The sequence below is a fragment of the Salmo salar genome, chromosome 21, assembly GCF_965601325.2.
Source record: "Salmo salar chromosome 21, fSalSal1, whole genome shotgun sequence".
Taxonomy (NCBI): Eukaryota; Metazoa; Chordata; class Actinopteri; order Salmoniformes; family Salmonidae; genus Salmo; species Salmo salar.
The window spans coordinates 17,522,203-17,545,400 of record NC_138311.1 but is presented as its reverse complement, the minus strand read 5'-3'; the positions used below and the strand labels follow the sequence as shown (position 1 = coordinate 17,545,400).

The window sequence follows — 23,198 nt, the reverse complement described above, 5'->3', positions numbered from 1 at the left end:
ATGTCCAATGTAACAATATACGTGGAAATTGCATTTTACATTGTAGAACCAGTTTATTGGTTGTAATTGCCAAATTGGGTAATTGTATGGGTCCTGGGGGCCCAGTGTTCATTTAATGTAGGCCTCCCTGTTTGAGCTCCTGTTAGACAGATTCCAATTGGTTTCTCAAGGGGAGGCTGTACAGTCTTACCCTCTACCTGTGTCCATTCAGATAGGACAGGTTAAGCCTGATATAGAGGCTATTTCTTTTGGGCTATTGCAATTGTGTACATTTGGTCAATCTACTTGTATATTTTGTATGATATGTCGCTTTCACCATTGGATCACCAAGACCTGTAAATACATGTACACTCAACCTGCCTTGCCTTCCGCTGATCTCATGCCCTTATGACTGCTACATGTCAATTACAATTACATAGGGTAATAAAGATATGTTGTAGACAAAATAATGAAAAGCGCCGTCCGGTAGCGTCAAACAGACAAAAATTTGTCGTCAAACAAGTAGTTGCATATATAGATTTTGTTTTTACTTGACTTGCTCTTAGAATGTACGACTTGGACTGGACTCAAATAATAGTTAATTGATCCCACCTTTGCTTCTTACTAGTTACACATTTATTGTTTTACAAACATTGCTCATCCGTTTTTGTGTTTTGTTGGTGTAATTTTTGCAGGGGAAAAATATTTTGGCATGTAAAAAAAAAAAAATCTGAGTGGCTGGTACATTTTTTTTTTTTATCTACCTGCCATAGTCGCTGATGGACCAAAAAGTACATTTTAGACCCTGGTGGTGGACCATTCTTGATACACACGGGAAACTATTGAGTGTGAAACACCCAGCAGCGTTCCAGTTCTTGACACACTCCAACCAGTGCGCCTGGCACCTACTACCATACCCTATTCAAAGACACTTAGATCTTTTGTCTTGCTCATTCAGAGGGTGAATGGGCAAGACAAAAGATTTAAGTGCCTTTGAATCCATGTCTCATGGCTTAAAAAACATTTTTTTAACCTGTCTCCTCCCCTTCATCTACACTGATTGAAGTGGATTTAACAAGTGACATCAATAAGGGATCATCGCTCTCCCCTGGATTCACCTGGCCAGTCTGCCATGGAAAGAGCAAGGTGTTCTTAATGTTTTGTACTCTCAGTGTACATGTTCCTTCCTAAATGGCACCCAAAGGGCACTGGTCAAAAGTAGTGCACTATGTAGGGAATACGGTGCCATTTGGGACGCATCACAGTAACAGCAGGTTTTCTAGTGGCGGGACGGTACAGTACCTTGGTGCTCCACAGCTTGACGGTCCAGTCAAAGGAGGAGGTGACAAACAGGTGGGAGAAGTCAACGGGCCCGGTCGCTGTGTGACAGTCTATCCCTGTGATAGGCCCGTGGTGGCCCTCAAACATCTCACTGATCCCCGCTTTACTGTGGACCAAAACATTCAACACACAGGGTATAAGGAAACGATACATAGCCGACACCAACACTTAGCCGACACCAAGTTACCTTCATTTCCCCCTGATGAAACATCAGCATATATAATGCGATATCATTACCAAAATAACATGCATGAAATATTCGCACATACATTTCTGACTTTCATAGCACACAAGGTTTGGTCAAGACCCCACTTTTTGTCTCAATTTACGTCGGGAATAACATTTAAGTTGAAAGAACTCCCCTTTTAATGTGCCATGGATGTAGATTTCCCAGCTCAGTGGTGAGAGAGGGGCAGTCTTCGTCTTAAGAACCACATGTTGCAGAGCTGTTACAAGGCTGTGGCTCTGATAATTACCTCGAGAGATAAATACCCAGCATGAGAGATGCTTATGCGTTATTAACTGGGATGAGAGTATCATACCATTAGAAGATTAGGTGGAAAATTAGTCCCTCAATTACAGAGGCGATCATGCAACGCAGAACCTAGCAAGTATCCCCTCTCGGCGATCTCCGGGCATAACGCAGGACATAGGCGATAGCGCCGTAGCTCAGAGATTTGTCTCGCCATCGCAGGCAGGAAGCACTCGAGTCGAGCCATGCCGCTCTGTCGCCTCACAAGCGGACACGCGGACTGTTCGCTTGGGCCACCCTCTGCATTGTGTAACAATCCTCAGATTTGAGTCTCTTTGGGACATCCAGTTTTTAAACAAACTCCCTCACTCCGAGGGAGGACTCCTCCAGAAGAAATGATATCTTTCCCCTCCATGTGTGTCCCGTTTTATGTTGAGCGACCTTTACAAACATAACTGACAGAAGCTAAGCAAAACAGGATGACGGGGGTAGGAGTGAAAACCTCAAAACAGCAGGAGATCAAGTGTTGGATTCATATTGCTTGGGGAAGTGAGGGTGTATTTATTTGACATATCAAATCAAAAGTATTTATAAAGCCCTTTTTGCCTCAGCAGATGTCACAAAGTGCTCATACAGAAACCCAGCCTAAAACCCCAAACAGCGAGCAATGTAGAAGCACGGTGGATAGGAAAAACTCCCTAGAAAGGTGGGAACCTATGACGAAATACTGTTTTAAACCGGGGCCCAACAAGCCTCCTCACTTTCCTGGAGGTATCTGCCTAGCCGGAGGCGATGGGGACGCAGGGGGTTCTGGTTAATATTGTTGTACCTTCCATGACGACACGCCATGTAGACGGACCCGTCCTCGCTCCCCACCGCAAAGTTGTTGACATCTCCGAGGGGGAAAGACATGGAGGTGACAGCGACGGCCTTCGACTGCTTGAACACCAGCTCCAGGCTGTCCTGTAGAGTAGAGGGGGGGGACAGAGTAGAATAACATTCCCAACCAGCTCTCTCTCTGCCCCGGCCTGCATGTTAACGCACACTGCATAATCGAAATTCAGCTAGCAATTTAAATAAATGATTAACATTTGACGTCAGCGGGTTCGGCAGCGCTGTTGGATTGACATTGCTAGCCCCCCCCAAAAAAACGTAGCGGCTGAAACAAATGGGTTTAGTGAGGTCCCGGTGTTTGGGCCGACGTGATGGGCGGTGCCTACCTGCGGTTGAGACAGCATGTCCAGGCTCCAGGAACACATCTTGCCATCGGTAGAGATGCTAATGAGGTTGTGGGCGTTCTGGGTGCCCACCACGTTCACACAGTACACTGGGTGCTGCACAAGAGACAGGGGAGACAGGGGAACAAGGCCCCCCCACCATCAGTCTGTTTACAACACACCGGCGTCACCTTGTTTCTGCACTCTGCTCGTCTGGCCGTGGCTCCAATGTAACTGGTTGAGATAAAAATCATTTTGGTGATGGTTGACTGGCAGATGAGTGTGTTGTGTTATACCGTGTGTGCTGCTGCTGACAGGGGGGTCCTCTGCACGGGGGTCCTCTTGTTGCTCCTGTTGTCCCACAGAACGAGCTGCCCTGAGTAGGTGCCCCCCACCACTAGGTTAGGGTGGAACCTGGCAAAGGCGGCCGACATCACTGCAGACTGGTGCGCGCGCACACACAGAGAGACAGAGAGAGAGAGAGAGAGACAGAGAGAGCGAGCGAGACAGAGAGACAGAGAGCGAGACAGAGAGCGAGACAGAGAGCGAGACAGAGAGCGAGACAGAGAGCGAGACAGAGAGAGAGACAGAGAGAGAGACAGAGAGAGAGACAGAGAGAGACAGAGACACAGAGAGAGAGACAGAGAGAGACACAGAGGGACAGAGACACAGAGAGAGAGAGAGACAGAGAGAGAGAGACAGAGAGAGAGAGACAGAGAGAGAGAGAGAGACAGAGAGAGAGAGAGACAGAGAGAGACAGAGAGAGAGAGAGACAGAGAGAGAGAGAGACAGAGAGAGAGAGAGACAGAGAGAGAGAGAGACAGAGAGAGAGAGACAGAGAGAGAGAGAGAGACACAGAGAGAGAGAGAGAGACAGAGAGAGAGACAGAGAGAGAGAGAGAGAGACAGAGAGAGAGAGACAGAGAGAGAGAGAGACAGAGAGAGAGACAGAGAGAGAGAGAGAGAGAGAGAGAGAGAGAGAGAGACAGAGAGAGAGAGACAGAGAGAGAGAGAGACAGAGAGAGAGAGAGAGAGAGAGAGACAGAGAGAGAGAGAGAGAGAGAGAGAGAGACAGAGAGAGAGAGAGACAGACAGACAGAGAGAGAGACAGACAGAGAGAGAGACAGACAGAGAGAGAGACAGACAGAGAGACAGACAGACAGAGAGAGAGAGAGACAGAGAGAGAGAGACAGAGAGAGAGAGACAGAGAGAGAGAGACAGAGACAGAGAGAGACAGAGAGACAGAGAGAGACAGAGAGAGAGAGAGACAGAGAGAGAGAGAGACAGAGAGAGAGAGACAGAGCCATGTCAGCGTCTGCTGAGACTAACAAGCGCACGGTGAAACGGCGACAGCTCTCTGGTGATGTACGTCTATGTCACCTCCAATCAAAAAACGGCTGCGCGTGCCCCCCCCCCCCCCCCCCCCCCCCCTATTTCAGACCCGCTCAAAATAATATACAGACCTGGGCCATTCAGGGTAGCGCAGCAGTATGCCAGTGTGCTGTACAGCCGGCTGCTCATTTTCACTTACACTTCAACTATCCTGTGTTTTCCATGACTCCCACTTCACCCCTCAAGGCAGAGCCTCCTACTGGAGGCAGAGTCTCCTACTGGAGGCAGAGAGAGCCTCCTACTGGAGGCAGAGAGAGCCTCCTACTGGAGGCAGAGAGAGCCTCCTACTGGAGGCAGAGAGAGCCTCCTACTGGAGGCAGAGCGAGCCTCCTACTGGAGGCAGAGCGCCTCCTACTGGAGGCAGAGCGCCTCCTACTGGAGGCAGAGAGCCTCCTACTGGAGGCAGAGCGCCTCCTACTGGAGGCAGAGCGCCTCCTACTGGAGGCAGAGCGCCTCCTACTGGAGGCAGAGCCTCCTACTGGAGGCAGCTCACGACAGGATATATCATGTATGGATTATGTCTACATTATTCATGCTAGTTTATTATGCGTGGTCTCCTTACTTGGTCTCTGGCTGCCTGGTCCAAGCCCTACCTTCCCCGTAGCCTGAAACACATCCCCCGTAAACCCAACACATCTAGCCATATGTAATTATTCATTCATTCATTCATTCATCTATCCATCCAAGTCGATTTTTTTCCAAAAAGGTGAGAATTGAAAAAAAACGTTTTGTAAATTTTAAAAAACACATTCCCCGCTCACTTGGAGGCATAGAGAAAAATGAGTTCACACTTCTGCTCAGTTTGATTTTGTCGAAGCAACGTGCCTGGGACTACATCCGCTCTGGCGGCAGCAACATGTGGTTCTACTCAACCCGTCTTGGTCTGGGAACCTCAGGGCACACAGGATAATAAGGACTGGAGGAGCTGCTCTCTCTCTCTGCTGAACACAGGGTCCTTGTTTAGATACACATGATAACCACTCCAGCCCTGCGCGGCACAGCACACTTAATACTACTGCTGCAGCCCCTTACACCCCGGCCAGCTACTGCATCGCTGCTCTTCTCCGGCACCTCACTAACACGTGGATAGATGTGGTGGAGGTCAACACCAGCCCGGTGAAAACACAATGTGGATGAGAGGGGGAGGGAGAGAGAGAGAGGCAGACAGAGGTGGGAGGGATGGTTGGCGGTGTGCCACACCCGTCAGGGAGAGAGCCACCCATGAGGCAGGCAGACAGAGAGAGAGAGAGAGAGAGACAGAGAGACAGAGAGACAGAGAGAGAGAGGCCCTGGGTGGCTTTAGTACCTGGCAGTGGAAGACGTACTCCGGAGTGTTCTTCTTGTACTTCATGTTCCAGACCAGGGCCACCCCGTCCGGCTCGTGGGGGGCTTCCTCGTTGTTGTTGTATGAGGCAACCAGCAGCTCAGGATACTGGTGACAGACAAAAATCAGCCCAAATGAATGTCAAGAGGAAGTAGACATGGCCTCCAGGCTTGGCTCCATGTGAACAAGCCTCCCCCTGCCCTCAGCAGTGCCGGTGAATGCCGAGCAGAATGCGTAACCACCCATTCTCCAACAAGATTTATGGCCGAGAAAATTCCCCCCCCCCCCCCCCCCCCAACAGCGCAGTCTGGTAAATAACGTTCGGATGCTACGGCTTGGCATAACGTTAAAGGACTAGGGGACTAGACTTCTGAGAGAGCCGAGTGAACCACGGTAGTAAAGTTGGCCACTGCAAGTCGTTGGAGACCTTTGAAGCGCAACCCCGGAGCACACTAAAAACGCAGGGAGAAACGGCTGAGGAAAGAAAGGCTTTGAAAAGACCTGCTCTCAAACACTTACCAGATGTAAACAAACCATTAACCTCTGCTGCTTCTCATATTGGAACAACTGAAGTTTACAGTCGGTGAATACGCAATTTAGCACGAGGGAATGGATACCCCTCTGAGCAAGCAACGCAGTGGCCAACAATGAGTCGGCGTTCAATCACTGTCAGAAGACATTGTAGAGCTAGGATCAAATGAAGAGAGACATAAAGGGGAAACGAATGATTACGGGCTCATACTAAGTGACAATTTGTGCACGACGCGGTCCCGGCTCCCGGGGTGAAAGCGGCTAAAATGTCTGATATGAAAAACGAGCGCTGTGTTTATGGTACAGATTTAGGGCAGTGGTGAAGCAGCTAAAGACTCAACAACGTGTTAAAGTACTTCATTCTTACAATAAACAACTTGTGGTTGAATTCTGACACGCAACGACGCAGTGTGACATGACTCACAAAGACACAGGGGCCAGTGAGACCATGAACAACTACTGCTGGCGTTTTGACTCCGTGACTAAGTCAGTGAAAAGGTCGCGTCATGGTGATGAGCCAACGGTGACTGATGGTGTGTTTTACCGGTGTAGGGCGAGGTTCCCCCTAGATGCTGATCTTGGGTTAGTTTTGCATTTTCCCCACCAATGGTTAAGGTTAGGATTGGGTCAGGGGAAGCTGATCCTAGATCTGCACCACGGACAAACTTCACCCAGGAGCGTGTTTTACCTGAGGGGACCAGTCCAGACAGGTGACCACGCGATGCTTAGACCAGCGCTCATCCACAAACTGTCTGTTCAGAAACAGCTTGGCCCCAGCTTGGATCTCACTAGGGAACAGCATAGTCACAGTCATAATAATGACGTCGCACTCCTTCCCATTACTAAAACAGCGACTGTATTCTTCCTTTACTATTCAAGTGATGCCAAAAGGAAGAAGAAGAAAAAAGATCCTCTTTCTGTACCCTTCCTTCTCCTCCATCTCCCGGCCACTGTAGTCGAAGAAGACGTCCACATGTTCGGACAGGGCCCGCTCCACGATGCGGGTGCTGTGGTCAAAGAAGGTTATGAACTCTGAGGAGTGCAGGATCTGCAGCTTGTCCTCCTCAGTCAGCTCTTGTGGAGGTGCTAGACAGAGACAGACAGTAAAAGTTCTGGACAAACAATACAGAACCATATAACAGATTGGGGTCGTCTTATTCAAATTATATTCTTTTTTTTTCTTTTTTATTATAAATAAATAAATAAATTCATTAAAAAAGGGCCATCATACAACACTTGGAAGTCAAAATCCCAACAAAATGGTCGGTAGGATTCTTCAATGAAGATGACATCAAAGAAGTTCAATCGTTATTCGTTTCGCACCACAACTCCTACCTTCCTCCTCCTCTTTCTGGTCTGGTTTCTCCATTTGGATCTCAAGCACTGGCTGTGGTGGAGCAATCTCCTCCTCCTCCTCCTCCTCGTCGTCGTCTTCCTCTGTTGGGTAAAAGGTGGATGATTTCAATTCAACACTACATAATAAAAAATATTTTTTTTAAACTGCCAACGCTTTATATTTCATGGTTTATACAAGATTAGTCATACCAAATGTGACAGTGGCTAACGAGAAACGTTAGAAACCGCGGACGATTTCAATGACAATGGTTTAAAGTGACAATTGATCCCGCAATTCTGTGTCAATGTTTGGTTCATTCCGAATGTCTACGACTAGTCTCCATCTGCAGCGTAGTTTCTCTTCAACAAGCACGCTGAATGATGAACGCTGAATGGTAAGCAGGCTAGCATGGGTATGGGAATGGAATCATTATGTGCCTCTGTCTCTCATTTGTTTGGTTTGCCAACTCAATGTCACCTCTGAAAGGACCTGTGCCTCTAAAGCGCTGGAGGTTGTCATTTGTGTGAAGGGAGGGGGGGGACGGGACACACAGCGGGGGTCTGGTCCTAGGCCCCCCCCCCCCCCCCCTCTCACTGATAATGAGAACCATCTATTCAACAGGGGGTTTTTGCACTTCTCAGTGTAGCCATCTCCTCCATGTCCCAGTAACAAGTTGCCCCCTTCCATCCAGGCCAGGGTCTGGGGTCAGCGGGACAGCTGCCCAGGCCCACTCCCATTGGTCCGACCAGCTGAGAGGACGGGTGCTAGCCAGATGGCGCTGTTTGAATGTCTTGTTGGCCTCAGAAAGGTGGCATGAGGATGGCACAGAGGTTTTCCGCCTGGCCGCCCCTAGACAAGTCTCTCTGAACGGCAAGCCTGTGCAATTACCGTCCCACCAGGGGGTCCACAGACTGCTATTCAACCTCGGAGAACGTACGACAAAAATACAGCTTGTAGGCCCGACCAGCTGGCAAACCATACACTGGCTCAGACTTTCACACACTAGACAACCCTCCTATCTCAAACAAGCGCCTCACCGTCTCCTCGCCATACACGCCCATTCAATGTAGAAATAGATTGTTTAAAACAAAACACATTCATGTGGATGAGAAAATGTACAGTTGTCTACCTTTTAGAGCTCTACGTATAGTTAATCTATGACAGCAGCAACGTTGCACACAACTGTTCCATTTCCACTGAGGTCGTCTAAAAATCAGGGGTGCCAAACTCACTTTGCCCCGGGAGCCGCAGTCAGCCTTCAACGAGGTCTCAAGGGCCCCACTGAAAATTGGTTATATTTCCTCGCCGTCAAATTTAGCTAAAAAAAAATAAAAAATAAAAATTGTCCTGCATCCATAATTTGGGGAATGTTCTATGCTCCCTGGCTGTCAATAGCTTTGATTTCGGTGATAATTAGTGAGCTGGGCTCAAGTCAAGAAACTGTATGAGTGGTCCATTATAATTTCTACACAGTTTTGATTTGGTAAAATAACATTTTTAAAAAACGGTTGTTTATCCGCCCCCGCACAAACCACCCAAGGGCCGGATGTTTGACACCTAACTGATAACGACATCTGCCTTTATAAAGTTATTCTCTTTCCTGTCTCCCATGGAGGTTGGGGGGGGCGGGAGTTGGGTGTTCTGATGAGTTTACAGAACTGGGTTGATGACAAGCCATTTCAATGGACGGCCGTACCCTGGAACCCAAAGGAGAAGGTTAAAATCCTTCCTTTCAAGGGCCTCAATCAGGCTTAAAGGAAAACAGTAATCACTGTCTTTCAGCTAGGCCCGGCCGCGCTCGTCAGCCCTTTCCCCCGGCGAGGCAGGCAGAGCAATCAACCTGCCAGGCATTAGGAGCGGAAGGACAATCTGAAAATAAAGGGTATAATGCACCTGCCAGCCAAAACGGCCATTTGGAGAAAATCTAGTGATCCTGGTGACCCCGCTGGAGAGAGTGGGGGGTGGGGGGGGCAGAACCAGGGGGTGGGGAGGGGGCATTTAACAGAATTCACCCGGATCAACCATGTACTGCACACCGACACCTCCCCTCAAAGCAGGCCCAATTATGGCTTTTGTACCACTTAAAAAAAAAAAAAACGCTTTTTTGGGGGGGGAGTGGTACCAGGGGAGGGAGGTGTAATCACAGGTCTTTGTCAAGACACTATATTAATGCAAAAGCAAAGTGGGCCCGGTGTGTTGTTCAAGTACAAAACTAATGACCTTCACTCCCCACTGCAGGTGTGTTCGTCTCATCCACAGAACGGACAACACAAATCGGACTTCCACATGCCAGTTTACTAAAGGCTGTTGCACCAAAACCAGCGTCCACTGTTGGTCTTTTCTAGCTACAGTAGAGGACTGTGGAGAGTAGACCGCACACGGTCTGTCAGTACAGAGAGACCCTACTTAAGTGTTAAACACAGAGGACACCATGGCTTCATTCGATTCATGGTTCGTTTTCAATCCGTAAATGAAAATGTACTTCCCTTTGAGTCTAAAGTAAACAGCATTACTCATAACTGCTCACAAATCGCTTATTTTTTAATTTTTTTTTTTTTTTTTTCACCTTTATTTAACCAGGTAGGCTAGTTGAGAACAAGTTCTCATTTGCAACTGCAACCTGGCCAAGATAAAGCATAGCAATTCGACACATACAACAGAGTTACACATGGAATATACAAAACACAGTCAATAATACAGTAGAACAAAAGAAAACAAGAAGTCTATATACAGTGAGTGCAAATGAGATAAGTTAAAAGGCAATAAATAGGCCATGGTGGCGAAGTAACTACAATACAGCAATTAAACACGAATGGTAGATGTGCAGAAGATGAATGTGCAAGTAGAGATAGTGGGGTGCAAAGGAGCAAGATAAATAAATAAATACAGTATGGGGATGAGGTAGGTAGATAGCCCATCTGTAAACAGCCGATCTATGTACAGGTGCAGTGATCTGTAAGCTGTTCTGACAGCTGGTGCTTAAAGCTAGTGAGGGAGATACGAGTCTCCAGCTTCAGAGATTTTTGCAGTTCGTTCCAGTCATTGGCAGCAGAGAACTGGAAGGAAAGACGACCAAAGGAGGAATTTGCTTTGGGGGTGACCAGTGAGATATACCTGCTGGAGCGCGTGCTACGAGTGGGTGCTGCTATGGTGACCAGTGAGCTGAGATAAGCCGGGGCTTTACCTAGCAGAGACTTGTAGATAACCTGTAGTCAGTGGGTTTGGCAAAGAGTATGAAGCGAGGGCCAACCAACGAGAGCGTACAGGTCGCAATGGTGAGTAGTGTATGGGGCTTTGGTGACAAAACGGATGGCACTGTGATAGACTGCATCCAGTTTATTGAGTAGGGTATTGGAGGCTATTTTATAGATGACATCACCGAAGTCGAGGATCGGTAGGAAGGTCAGTTTTACGAGGATATGTTTGGCAGCATGAGTCAAGGATGCTTTGTTGCGATATAGGAAGCCGATTCTAGATTTCATTTTGGATTGGATGTGAGTCTGGAAGGACAGTTTACAGTCTAACCAGACACCTAGGTATTTGTAGTTGTCCACGTATTCTAAGTCAGAACCGTCCAGAGTAGTGATGCTGGACGGGTGAGCAGGTGCGGGTAGTGATCGATTGAAGAGCATGCATTTAGTTTTACTTGCTTTTAAGAGCATTTGGGGGCCACGGAAGGAGAGTTGTATAGCATTGAAGCTCGTTTGGAGGTTAGTTAACACAGTGTCCAAAGAGGGGCCAGAAGTATACAAAATGGTGTTGTCTGCGTAGATGTGGATCAGAGAATCACCAGCAGCAAGAGCAACATCATTGATGTATACAGAGAAGAGAGTTGGCCCGAGAATTGAACCCTGTGGCACCCCCATAGAGACTGCCAGAGGTCCGGACAACAGGCCCTCCGATTTGACACACTGAACTATATCAGAGAAGTAGTTGGTAAACCAGGCGAGGTAATCATTTGAGAAACCAAGGCTGTCGAGTCTGCCAATAAGAATGTGGTGATTGACAGAGTTGAAAGCCTTGGCCAGGTCGATGAATACAGCTGCACAGTAATGTCTCTTATCGATGGCGGTTATGATGTCGTTTAGGACCTTGATCGTGGCTGAGGTGCACCCATGACCAGCTCCGAAACCAGATTGCATAGCGGAGAAGGTACAGTGGGATTCGAAATGGTTGGTAATCTGTTAACTTGGCTTTCGAAGACCTTAGAAAGACGGGGTAGGATAGATATAGGTCTGTAGCAGTTTGGGTCTAGAGTGTCACCCCCTTTGAAGAAGGGGATGACCGCGGCAGCTTTCCAATCTTTGGGAATCTCAGACGATACAAAAGAGAGGTTGAACAGGCTAGTAATAGGGGTTGCAACAATTTCGGCAGATAATATTAGAAAGAGAGGGTCTGGATTGTCTAGCCCGGCTGATTTGTAGGGGTCCAGATTTATCGGTGGTAACAGTGTTTCCCAGCCTCAGAGCAGTGGGCAGCTGGGAGGAGGTGCTCTTATTCTCCATGGACTTTAGTGTCCCAGAACTTTTTTGAGTTAGTACTACAGGATGCAAATTTCTGTTTGAAAACGCTAACCTTAGCTTTTCTAACTGCCTGTGCATATTTGTTCCTAACTTCCCTGAAAAGTTGCATATCACGGGGGCTATTTGATGCTAATGCAGAACGCCACAGGATGTTTTTGTGCTGGTCAAGGGTAGACAGGTCTGGAGTGGACCAAGGACTATATCTATTCCTAGTTCTAAATTTTTTTGAGTGGGGCATGCTTATTTAAGATGGTGATGAAGGCACTTCTAAAGAATAGCCAGGCATCATCTACTGACGGGATGAGGTCAATATCATTCCAGGATACCCCGGCCAGGTCGATTAGAAAGGCCTGCTCGCAGAAGTGTTTTAGGGAGCGTTTGACAGTGATGAGGGGTGGTCGTTTGGTCGGAGACCCATTACAGATGCAGGCAATGATCGCTGAGATCTTGATTGAAAACAGCAGATGTGTATTTGGAGGGCGAGTTAGTTAGGATGACATCTATGAGGGTGCCCGTGTTTACAGATTTGGGGTTGTACCTGGTAGGTTCATTGATAATTTGTGCGAGATTGAGGGCATCAAGCTTAGATTGTTGGATGGCAGGGGTGTTAAGCATGTCCCAGTTTAGGTCACCTAGTAGCATGAGCTCAGAAGATAGATGGGGGGCAATCAATTCACATATGGTATCGAGGGCACAGCTGGGGGCAGAGGGAGGTCTATAGCAAGCGGCAACAGTGAGAGACTTGTTTCTGGAAAGGTGAATTTTTAGAAGTAGAAGCTCGAATTGTTTGGGTACAGACTTGGATAGTAATACAGAACTCTGCAGGCTATCTTTGCAGTAGATTGCAACTCTGCCCCCTTTGGCAGTTCTATCTTGGCGGAAAATGTTATAGTTAGCGATGGAGATTTCAGGGTTTTTGGTGGTTTTCCTAAGCCAGGATTCAGACACGGCTAAGACATCCGGGTTGGCAGAGTGTGCTAAAGCAGTGAATAAAACAAACTTAGGGAGGAGGCTTCTAATGTTAAGATGCATGAAAGCAAGGCTCTTACGGTTACAGAAGTCAACAAATGAGAGCACCTGGGGAGTGGGAACATTCCTTTTAATCATTTATCATTTCATGCGTTTGCCAGCTAAAAAGAAAATAGCAACAAAAAAAAAGCTAAAATATTAATAATCACAATGCTGCAAATGTATACGTATTTTGCTAGTACCAATAGAATATCTTTACGTGCATAGCACAGGCCTGCATCACATTTTTACTACAGTAAATCAGACAGGGATTTACTGAAGGGACAATGACAAGTTGGCATAATGGTCATGGTATGTTTTCTTTCTGTGCGAGGTAGCAGATGAAAATACATCAAGCCACCACAACCCAACACAACCCGGGAGATTTCAGCAGTCGCCCTACAGCCGTTCTGACGAGCAGGTTAATCAGGGTTCAGTCAGCTGTGAAAAGGGAGGCTTTTGTTGAGTTTACACACTTGGAGCACTGGTTACCTCTCTCGCTCGCTCTGTGCATCTACCCCTCTCTCTCTCTCTTTCTTTCTCTCCCTCTCTTTCTTTCTCAACAGACAGAGGGTTGAGACAAAAGGAAAAAAAAAGACCTTTCTGTGAAGATGTGGTAGGGATTCAGCAAATGTTTTTACCCTATAAAATCTATATTTCTGGTTATTTTCTCGCATTCGTATCTTTGAATAAACTCTACTATAATTGATATGAGCATGCTGAAACTGTAGTTAAAACAGTAGCCTAGGCCTACATTTAATCCAACAATACAGTCAGTTAAGGGGGAATAACCGACAAGTGCCAAGAGTATGAAAGGTGACAATGTTCAAAAGAGTGCCACTTCAAACAAGAGGCTGTTGAGTTGAGTTCCTTTAGTGATTAAAAGTTATGACCCTCCCCTGAATCCAAGTGATTAAAACAAATCCCATTTAATTACATTTCAAATTTACTAAAACGCTCTACTCTCTCTTGTATTGCCTGAAGCCTTTTTAAACAGAGCTTCAGGCAGAACACTCGATGAATTCCCCCATATATTTTTTCCATAATTACATCTTGCTAAGCAGCACTTACTGACGTTGCATAAAGTCCACCGCTGTAGCCTGAACAGTGTTCTATATATAGGCTACCACTACGTTTGATTTCTACACACTATCCTGATTCACTGCCTTCCCTTGCATGACCTGAGTGGGAATTACAACCATCCAAGCAAAACAGCGAGTATTGCTTTTATAAATATTGGTGGAATTTACGATTTATGGGGAAACGTCTCTAACTAATAGATTCTTTCCCACCAGGTCACAAAATGTGCGTCTACACTGGACTCCTAGTAACCTAGTACAGGGTTTCTCAAACTCGGTCCTAAGGCCCTCCCTGGGTGCACGTTTTGGTTTTTGCCCTAGCACTACACAGCTGATTCAAATAACCAACTAAACATCAAGCTTTGATTATTTGAATTGGCTGTGTAGTGCTAGGGATAAAACCACACCAACCCTGTTCTAGAGGACCAGGGTTGGAGAGCCCTGTTCTAGAGGACGGTGGCTCTCCAGGACCAGGGTTGGAGAGCCCTGTTCTAGAGGACGGTGGCTCTCCAGGACCAGGGTTGGAGAGCCCTGTTCTAGAGGACGGTGGCTCTCCAGGACCAGGGTTGGAGAGCCCTGTTCTAGAGGACGGTGGCTCTCCAGGACCAGGGTTGGAGAGCCCTGTTCTAGAGGACGGTGGCTCTCCAGGACCAGGGTTGGAGAGCCCTGTTCTAGAGGACGGTGGCTCTCCAGGACCAGGGTTGGAGAGCCCTGTTCTAGAGGACGGTGGCTCTCCAGGACCAGGGTTGGAGAGCCCTGTTCTAGAGGACGGTGGCTCTCCAGGACCAGGGTTGGAGAGCCCTGTTCTAGAGGACGGTGGCTCTCCAGGACCAGGGTTGGAGAGCCCTGTTCTAGAGGACGGTAGCTCTCCAGGACCAGGGTTGGAGAGCCCTGTTCTAGAGGACGGTGGCTCTCCAGGACCAGGGTTGGAGAGCCCTGTTCTAGAGGACGGTAGCTCTCCAGGACCAGGGTTGGAGAGCCCTGTTCTAGAGGACGGTGGCTCTCCAGGACCAGGGTTGGAGAGCCCTGTTCTAGAGGACGGTGGCTCTCCAGGACCAGGGTTGGAGAGCCCTGTTCTAGAGGACGGTGGCTCTCCAGGACCAGGGTTGGAGAGCCCTGTTCTAGAGGACGGTGGCTCTCCAGGACCAGGGTTGGAGAGCCCTGTTCTAGAGGACGGTGGCTCTCCAGGACCAGGGTTGGAGAGCCCTGTTCTAGAGGACGGTGGCTCTCCAGGACCAGGGTTGGAGAGCCCTGTTCTAGAGGACGGTGGCTCTCCAGGACCAGGGTTGGAGAGCCCTGTTCTAGAGGACGGTGGCTCTCCAGGACCAGGGTTGGAGAGCCCTGTTCTAGAGGACGGTGGCTCTCCAGGACCAGGGTTGGAGAGCCCTGTTCTAGAGGACGGTGGCTCTCCAGGACCAGGGTTGGAGAGCCCTGTTCTACAGGACGGTAGCTCTCCAGGACCAGGGTTGGAGAGCCCTGTTCTAGAGGACGGTGGCTCTCCAGGACCAGGGTTGGAGAGCCCTGTTCTATAGGACGGTGGCTCTCCAGGACCAGGGTTGGAGAGCCCTGTTCTAGAGGACGGTGGCTCTCCAGGACCAGGGTTGGAGAGCCCTGTTCTAGAGGACGGTGGCTCTCCAGGACCAGGGTTGGAGAGCCCTGTTCTAGAGGACGGTGGCTCTCCAGGACCAGGGTTGGAGAGCCCTGTTCTAGAGGACGGTGGCTCTCCAGGACCAGGGTTGGAGAGCCCTGTTCTAGAGGACGGTGGCTCTCCAGGACCAGGGTTGGAGAGCCCTGTTCTAGAGGACGGTAGCTCTCCAGGACCAGGGTTGGAGAGCCCTGTTCTAGAGGACGGTGGCTCTCCAGGACCAGGGTTGGAGAGCCCTGTTCTAGAGGACGGTAGCTCTCCAGGACCAGGGTTGGAGAGCCCTGTTCTAGAGGACGGTGGCTCTCCAGGACCAGGGTTGGAGAGCCCTGTTCTAGAGGACGGTGGCTCTCCAGGACCAGGGTTGGAGAGCCCTGTTCTAGAGGACGGTGGCTCTCCAGGACCAGGGTTGGAGAGCCCTGTTCTAGAGGACGGTGGCTCTCCAGGACCAGGGTTGGAGAGCCCTGTTCTACAGGACGGTAGCTCTCCAGGACCAGGGTTGGAGAGCCCTGTTCTAGAGGATGGGAGCTGGAAGGACCTAATCATCTCTTTTTTTGAGATGGTGGATCATCTATGGAGACAATTTAGGATCTCTCTCCTTCGCTCTGTCTAGCATGGCACGGCAGCACCTTCCTCCAATGCCACCGCCCGTTGACCTTGAGTTTACTGTGCCGTCGCCTCCTGAATCCCTCAATCAGCGCACGCGACCAACGCCACCCGAACATCAAATATGCGCAGAAGGGTGTGAGCAGGCGAGGGGACGCCGCCTCACCAAGTGCCAGGAGTGATGGCGCGAAAGCGCACAATGTCACCGAGTGTGTTTTATTACGTGCCTATTGGGTGAAGGGAGAAGACAGGAAAGCGAGAGAGTTGATGAAATGATTACAGAGTGGCAGAGAGAGTGGAGAGGAGGGTCTTGGTGTTGAACAGCCAAAATAAACCATCCTTGTTTAACACAATGTTACAATGCCCTAAAGACAGAGTCTCTATGCCTTCCTCCACAGAACAGAACAGAGCTCTGCTCTTTATCCTTTAGTCATTGGGTATGGGTATCCACAGAGTCACACAATTTGTTCACAGCCAGACCGCTTGCATTTCACATTCCTCAATGACAAATCACCAAGTCCTCTGGCTAGTTTCCACTGGAGGTTGATCTGACAGGGATCTAACCGGGTTCTCCCGCAGTCCGAAGTGTGAAGGGGGAACTTAGAAGAGACAAGTAACCCGTGCAGGGAATCAATCTTCGTTCATCAACCCAAACCTCCGAAGACAAATCATCAAGCATAAATAATGAATCTCTTTAAACGCACTCGCACAGTGTAAATAAAGAAACGACTAGGCTACATAGCACTCTATAGCGGTCGCTGATAGGTCTTGCTGATAAAGCAGTGTAAACAACAGATTTCAGCCTATGAGACACTCTGAACTACATCTTAGAAGGAAAAATAAAAAACTAGGGGTGTAATCACAATATTGCATATTGTGGCACATGTGCTCAACATGTGGACGTTATGGGTAAATGTGCTTTTTTTTGAAGCTACGCATAGACGACCACATGAACGCTGCTGTGCAGCAATTACATACATATTGACATGGTTCAGATGCATTAGCCGGGCATGAACGAGGTGCTTCATATCCAGCCCCAATCTACTGCCTTTCTTCCCAATTCACCCTGGCCTTCTCATCCTGCACATTCATTGTAGCAGGGCCCTATTGGTTTGAGGATGGGGGTTTTGAGAGGAGTGAGTCTGTGTGTGTGAATTTAATCTTTCCTTTGGCTTCTTATGTTTCCCGGGCCCCTGCAATTTCCCCCGGCTTTCATCTCAGTGCTCGGTAAGGTCAGATCATTTCCACTTTGTGTTCACTTCCTGCTCCCACTCGTATGATCAGACAACCCAGCCAGCCAGCCGGCCACAACACACATCAAAAAGAGTAGCCTTCGGAAACCTTGATAGATCGACTGCACTGTTCTCTGACCTTGCAGTCAACGAGTCAGGCAGCTTTAGTTGTGCCGAAAATATAGAATCCTAAAAGTAACTATGTACTTGGGTTAGATTTCTCACCTTCTTTCTGCTGGGTGGTCACAGGCGTCTGGGTCTCCTTGGTGTACGACACCGTCTCTTTTGGAGGGAAGTCAACATGGGTGATCTTGGCCATGCCCAGCTTCAGAGGTCCACGCCTAAAAGCAGAGCACACCTTCAAACCCACGGCAGGGCCAAGGAGAGCTGAAATAATAACATGAACCCGGGCGACCCAGACACAGCACATAACAGTACTACTATCACATTCCAGCCTTTTCATTGGCACCTCAAAAGCCAAAGTCGCCGTTAAGACGGATGTGCGATTTTGTCTTCTGATAATCACTTATTTATGGGGAAGGAAAGGAAGGATAACAACGTGTCCGTAGGTCAAAGATACACATGACCGGCATGACTTTTTTCCCCTGATCTAAAACGATGGCTTCGAGAGGAGCAACAAGGCTAGAGGTTGAAAGAGGGATGAAGTGAAAGGAAGAAGGTAGTGTCCAGTACCCCAGCTCGGAGTCAGAGTGAAGCTGAAGAGTAGACGGGTCAGAGTCCCAGTGTAGAGTCCTGGTTAGTGTCACAGCAACAAGGCAGCATTAGTGCAAGAAAGCAGGCATAAACCAAGAGAGGAAACAAGTTAGAACGTATACACTCAACATGCCCATACTGACAAATACAGGTAACAAAACAAACTTGTATTCAATTCAGAACATTTCAGAAACACAGAAGTTTTCGTAGAGGGTGGTAAAAACGCAGTTACCACGACAACCCTCTATTAGGCACTTGCACATAGAATCTAACATGTAAAAAAACCAAGGACAGTATCTGTTTAAAAATGCTTGGACACATGTCCTGAGAGTGCGAGGACACTGGGTCTAATGAGGCAGCCTGAGGGGCTGGTCAGGCCTGAACAGTGTCACGCCAACGGCTCGGAGCGCCCTGCGGGGGAAAACATGACCTCCCATGTGTGGAGGAAATGGCCACGCTGCTGAGGGAAACGAGGCAACACGTAGAGCCTTGGGGTGGAGGAAGAGCTCCCTGGCTCTGATGGGACACTGGGGGAGCTAGAGTTTCAGCAGGGGGACCGGGGGCTCTAATTAGGGGACCCCCAGGCATCTCCGCAGCCCTGTTGTTTTATAGCTCATTTAGGACCATCCTAATGCAACAGCACACAAACAAAATAAACATGCACACCCTCGGCATAAGCTAGTCATCGTGATCTTCAATGGTATTGTTGGTGGGCATTTGTGTGTTACCGTATTTGGAGAAGAACACTGGTACTGTGTTGTCAAACCTGGACATGTTTATTGGCATAGTTTATAAGGCAAATGGTTACATAAGCACCTGTGTGCATCTAGTAAAACTCATGCAAAAGTAGTTTCAATTTCATTGTATGAACATTGGCAATATCTTATTAAAAACCTAGATAGGCGATTGACTGTTCCAGCTGTGACATGGATTTATAGAGAAGAAACCTGTTCAAACCTGTGAAACACAAATCCTTTAAAATGACACAGACATTAGGAGAGACAGTTCCTCATTCATTCTTGCAATAAAAGCCCTGGCATGCATCGCAACCTAAATTACAGCGGCGCTGCACTGTGCTTAGAGGATGAAGGCTCGTTGCAGAGAGAAATTAACGCATTTTGACATTAAAACATTTGATTGGGGGGTGTTTGTACCTGGATCCCACGGCGCCGTCGCCCGAGTCTTGGCTCCCTGCCTCGCTTGGAGTGCCCGCAGATTTGGAGGTCGGAGACATGGGAGGAGGGACTAGATAGTGAAACAGGTAGTATAGTGGTTAGAGCGTTGGACTAGTAACCGAAAGGTTGCAAGATCAAATCCCCGAGCTGACAAGGTAAAAATCTGTTGTTCTGCCCCTGAACAACTGTTCCTAGGCCGTGATTGAAAATAAGAATTTATTCTTAACCGACTTGCCTAGTTATATAAAGGTTAAATAAAAATGACAGGTATCCCCTGTTACTATGCGAAGAGGCTGGCATGTTCACAGTAGTGCAATGGTAGGTCAGTTTTGGGGTGCCAGAAGTGGTAAAAAAAAACTAAATGCTGTATGCAAAAAAAGGCTAAAATGAAGTGGATATGAACAGCAAAAAGGAGAAAAGACAAAGAAAAATATTTTATATTTCACCCCATACGCTGTGAAAACACAAGTGAAAATTCAACAGTAAGACAAATAGCAATAGTATTAGAAATATCTAGACACACATCAACATACCAAAAGTAAATGGATGAGACATGCAGTGTGTCGTCAAATTCAAAAATACAAACAAGTAAATAATCATGTCAATGTCATTTAAGCTATTTAAATTACGTCTAAGGAACCATGGCAAACCACAGAAAATAATATGACCTTTTCGGATTCATAACCTCAGTTCCCTACTTTTCTTTAGCACACACTGACAGACCTAGCCAGACATAAGGCAATATAAATTAATCTACTATGGACCACTTCTGCCCCCTTCTGTTAGCTTGGTGACAATATCCTCACATAAATCTTGGTTTAGAAAAATGTACAGTCAATAGTCAGATGGCCTACACTACACTAGACTCAATACTTGTAAAAAGATCATGTACAGAGATGTGTTAAAAATCTAATACTGCTGGTAGATGGTTTCTTACCAACAGGGACATCAGCTGATGTGATGCCCATGCTCTGCAGAAGGGCATCTGTCTCACGTCTCTTTTTCTCCAAATCCGAGTCATCCAGTGGGGCGGCATCTTTCTTCAGGTCAGCCTGGAAGAGAACCAGAGCAGATACACTGGTTAGTATCCTGACTGTAAGCATGGTGAATAGAGGGTTTGACGGAGTTGTCTGAATTTGGCTAGTTTACAGTGCTGGGCGATTAACTGAAATGTTGGTTATTTTTGGTTTTTTAAAACAACTAATTGACCGACGTCGGTTCAATGACTTGAATTTTATTTCGGGTTTTTTCTTCTTCTTCTGTGAGCTCAATGCGCAGTAAATCAGATCAAGCCCGAACGAAGTCATCAAATAAAAAATGTACACAAGAACTGAAATATTTTATTCAAGTAAAGTAATCTGAATAAATAAAGGTTAATAAGAGATAAGCAGTAATGGGCAGTCACTACCATCACTACCAACTTGTATTAATTGTTTATTCTGTGGTGTTACAGCATTCAACCCACATAATGCATTTAACATTTTTTTTGTTGTTGATCAAAACGGAAAAACCGTGATTATTTTTTTAATACTCTAACCAAAACCACCTAAAAAAGCAATAGTCGCTCAGCACTTCTAGTTTAATAAAACAATTAACCTAGCCTTAGAATCTGTGCATTTTACCTGCAATCAAAGCTACTGCTTCCTCTTTCCACTGATGTAAAATAGGCCTACTCAGATACTTTGAGCATAATATCTGAGCAGAATGCACACTGCCATTTGTCAGTGTAGTTCCGGGGATATTTAAAGTCCCTATAAGCATGTACTTACCTCTTTCTTTTTGCGCTCATCTTCCTTCCTTTTTTTCTCCTCCCTGATCTGAGCCAGGCGTTGCTTCTTCCGTTCAAGCTCCGCTTTTAGCTCGCTTTTGTCTGACATGATGCCGCCACTGTAGGACACAAACACATTTCAGAACAAGATAGGTGACTTACAGCATTTTACAGCAGTCGGCAAATCTGAAAACTCCATTTATACAGGTGTTATTTTTGACTCAGAAAATAGCCTCGAGTTAGGCTACACATTGGAATATAGACTCGAGTATGATCAGAAGCAATTTCGCCGACTGCATTTCATGAGCTGCTCTGAAAGTGTAATAAGATCACTCATTCTTTTTAACCTTTCTGATCAACGAGAATATCACCTGCTCCTTTGCTCTGATCTGCCAGGTCAAACCATTTAACTAGCGGGCCCACTGCTAGTTTTTGATCATGAATGAAGTTTCAGCAGGGCACAGATGATAAGGCTCAAGAGCACACTCTACTGTCCAGATAGAGAAAGGTTGGATGCTCTTCCATTAGCAGGGTCCTGACCACCTGGCCTGTAAAATCCTTTTCTGGTCCAAAGCCCCATTCAATGCGCTTTTGTCTACTCAACTCCAACCAACTTCATAGTGCGCTCTTAGAGAGATTAGGTTGATCACTTCAAGAGAGGCTTTACCATTCTGTATACAGCATTGATCAGCCCTCATATCCTCCACAGCACCTGACCCTTTCAACACCCAACACGGGGACCACTTTAAGACATTTGACTTAATTGCACAACTTAAGACAATGAATGGAGGTCTCTGAGCTTTATAATGAATTAGGTTTCTAAGCCTTCCTTTTCAGATGGTCTAAGCAGTGTGAAACCCCATGTACATTAAATTTGATCAACCACCTTGAGATGACAAATGTGGTTGATGCAACTTTTTTTTAACTCATACATTGTCATTTTCATACAAAAACACTCAATAAATTAAGCTTTTCAAGTGGTGTTCATGTAAATGCAGACTTATGCAACAGGAAATGTAAGCTAATACAAGGACTGTAGCTAGCTAACTCAAACATACAAAAGGTATTTTATTGGTCAAATATAAAATAATAAGAAAATAACAATTTTAAAAACAGAAGTAAAGAGGACATCATGAGCTCCAACATAAGTGATGCTGGCAAGAATCACGCCGCGAAGTACAGTGACTTTGAGCAGCATCATCAGCATCTTCTTGCCTCGCTATCACTTGAACCAGTGCGCTAGCTAAGTTACATAGCTAGTACGGTTTGTAGAGAGCAGGTAGAGAATGTTATCTTAAAATTCAACACATCAGAAAAACACCGTTGTTTTATGTACTAACGTTAGAAGACCGGCAGGACTGTTGTTTATCTAACATAACTTTAGCAAGTTAGCTGCGGCCCCACCCAGCAACTGTGGGACTGACTGACCAAAATTGCTAGCCAGCAAACGTTGGCGAGAAGAATTGACTTTGTCTTGGCATCCGGGCTGACCTCTTCAAGTTGAAAACATTGATTCGTTACCTGAACTCTAACAAAAAAATAGAACTACCAATCTTTAAACTATGTTACATTCAAGCCTATTTGCAAAGTTTAGATTAGCTAGCTAAAACAATTGGCCTGCAACAGGCTAACGTTAGCAGTTACTTAGTTAGCTAGCGGCTGGCCAATCATCTCGGAAAAAACGGATGGCTGACGACTAAATCTCAACACACGTTTTCATTTACACGCTACCTCCACGTATCACTTGTAGTTTGATAACAAACCGTATTTCTCCTTGGCTTTCTAATCGCTTGAATCCAGGATCCTTTCCTGAAGCACCAACACAACAGTCCTCACCAGTTACCACAGCCACGAAGTGAG

At 47.0% G+C, this 23,198-nt stretch overlaps 1 protein-coding gene across 4 annotated transcripts in view; it reads right to left on the bottom strand.

Annotated features, from left to right (window-relative positions):
- The window catches only part of dc1i2 (Cytoplasmic dynein 1 intermediate chain 2), a 27,459-nt gene extending 4,261 nt beyond the window's left edge, over positions 1-23,198 (bottom strand). Inside the window, exons 1-14 of one of the 4 annotated variants that reach the window (XM_014163953.3) lie at positions 23,102-23,198; positions 21,340-21,457; positions 20,508-20,622; positions 19,550-19,640; positions 18,375-18,434; positions 17,907-18,022; positions 7,591-7,692; positions 7,179-7,341; positions 6,944-7,043; positions 5,707-5,832; positions 3,306-3,452; positions 3,013-3,126; positions 2,622-2,755; positions 1,282-1,426 (exon numbers count right to left, since the gene is read on the bottom strand). In XM_014163953.3, the coding sequence (XP_014019428.3) occupies positions 1,282-1,426; positions 2,622-2,755; positions 3,013-3,126; positions 3,306-3,452; positions 5,707-5,832; positions 6,944-7,043; positions 7,179-7,341; positions 7,591-7,692; positions 17,907-18,022; positions 18,375-18,434; positions 19,550-19,640; positions 20,508-20,622; positions 21,340-21,447 (1,521 nt within the window). In that variant the 5' untranslated portion in view covers positions 21,448-21,457; positions 23,102-23,198. Of the gene's footprint in view, positions 1-1,281; positions 1,427-2,621; positions 2,756-3,012; positions 3,127-3,305; positions 3,453-5,706; positions 5,833-6,943; positions 7,044-7,178; positions 7,342-7,590; positions 7,693-17,906; positions 18,023-18,374; positions 18,435-19,549; positions 19,641-20,507; positions 20,623-21,339; positions 21,458-22,766; positions 23,014-23,069 lie in introns of those variants that run through there. The other 3 variants (XM_014163954.3, XM_014163955.3, NM_001141757.1) reach the window with 3 other exon arrangements.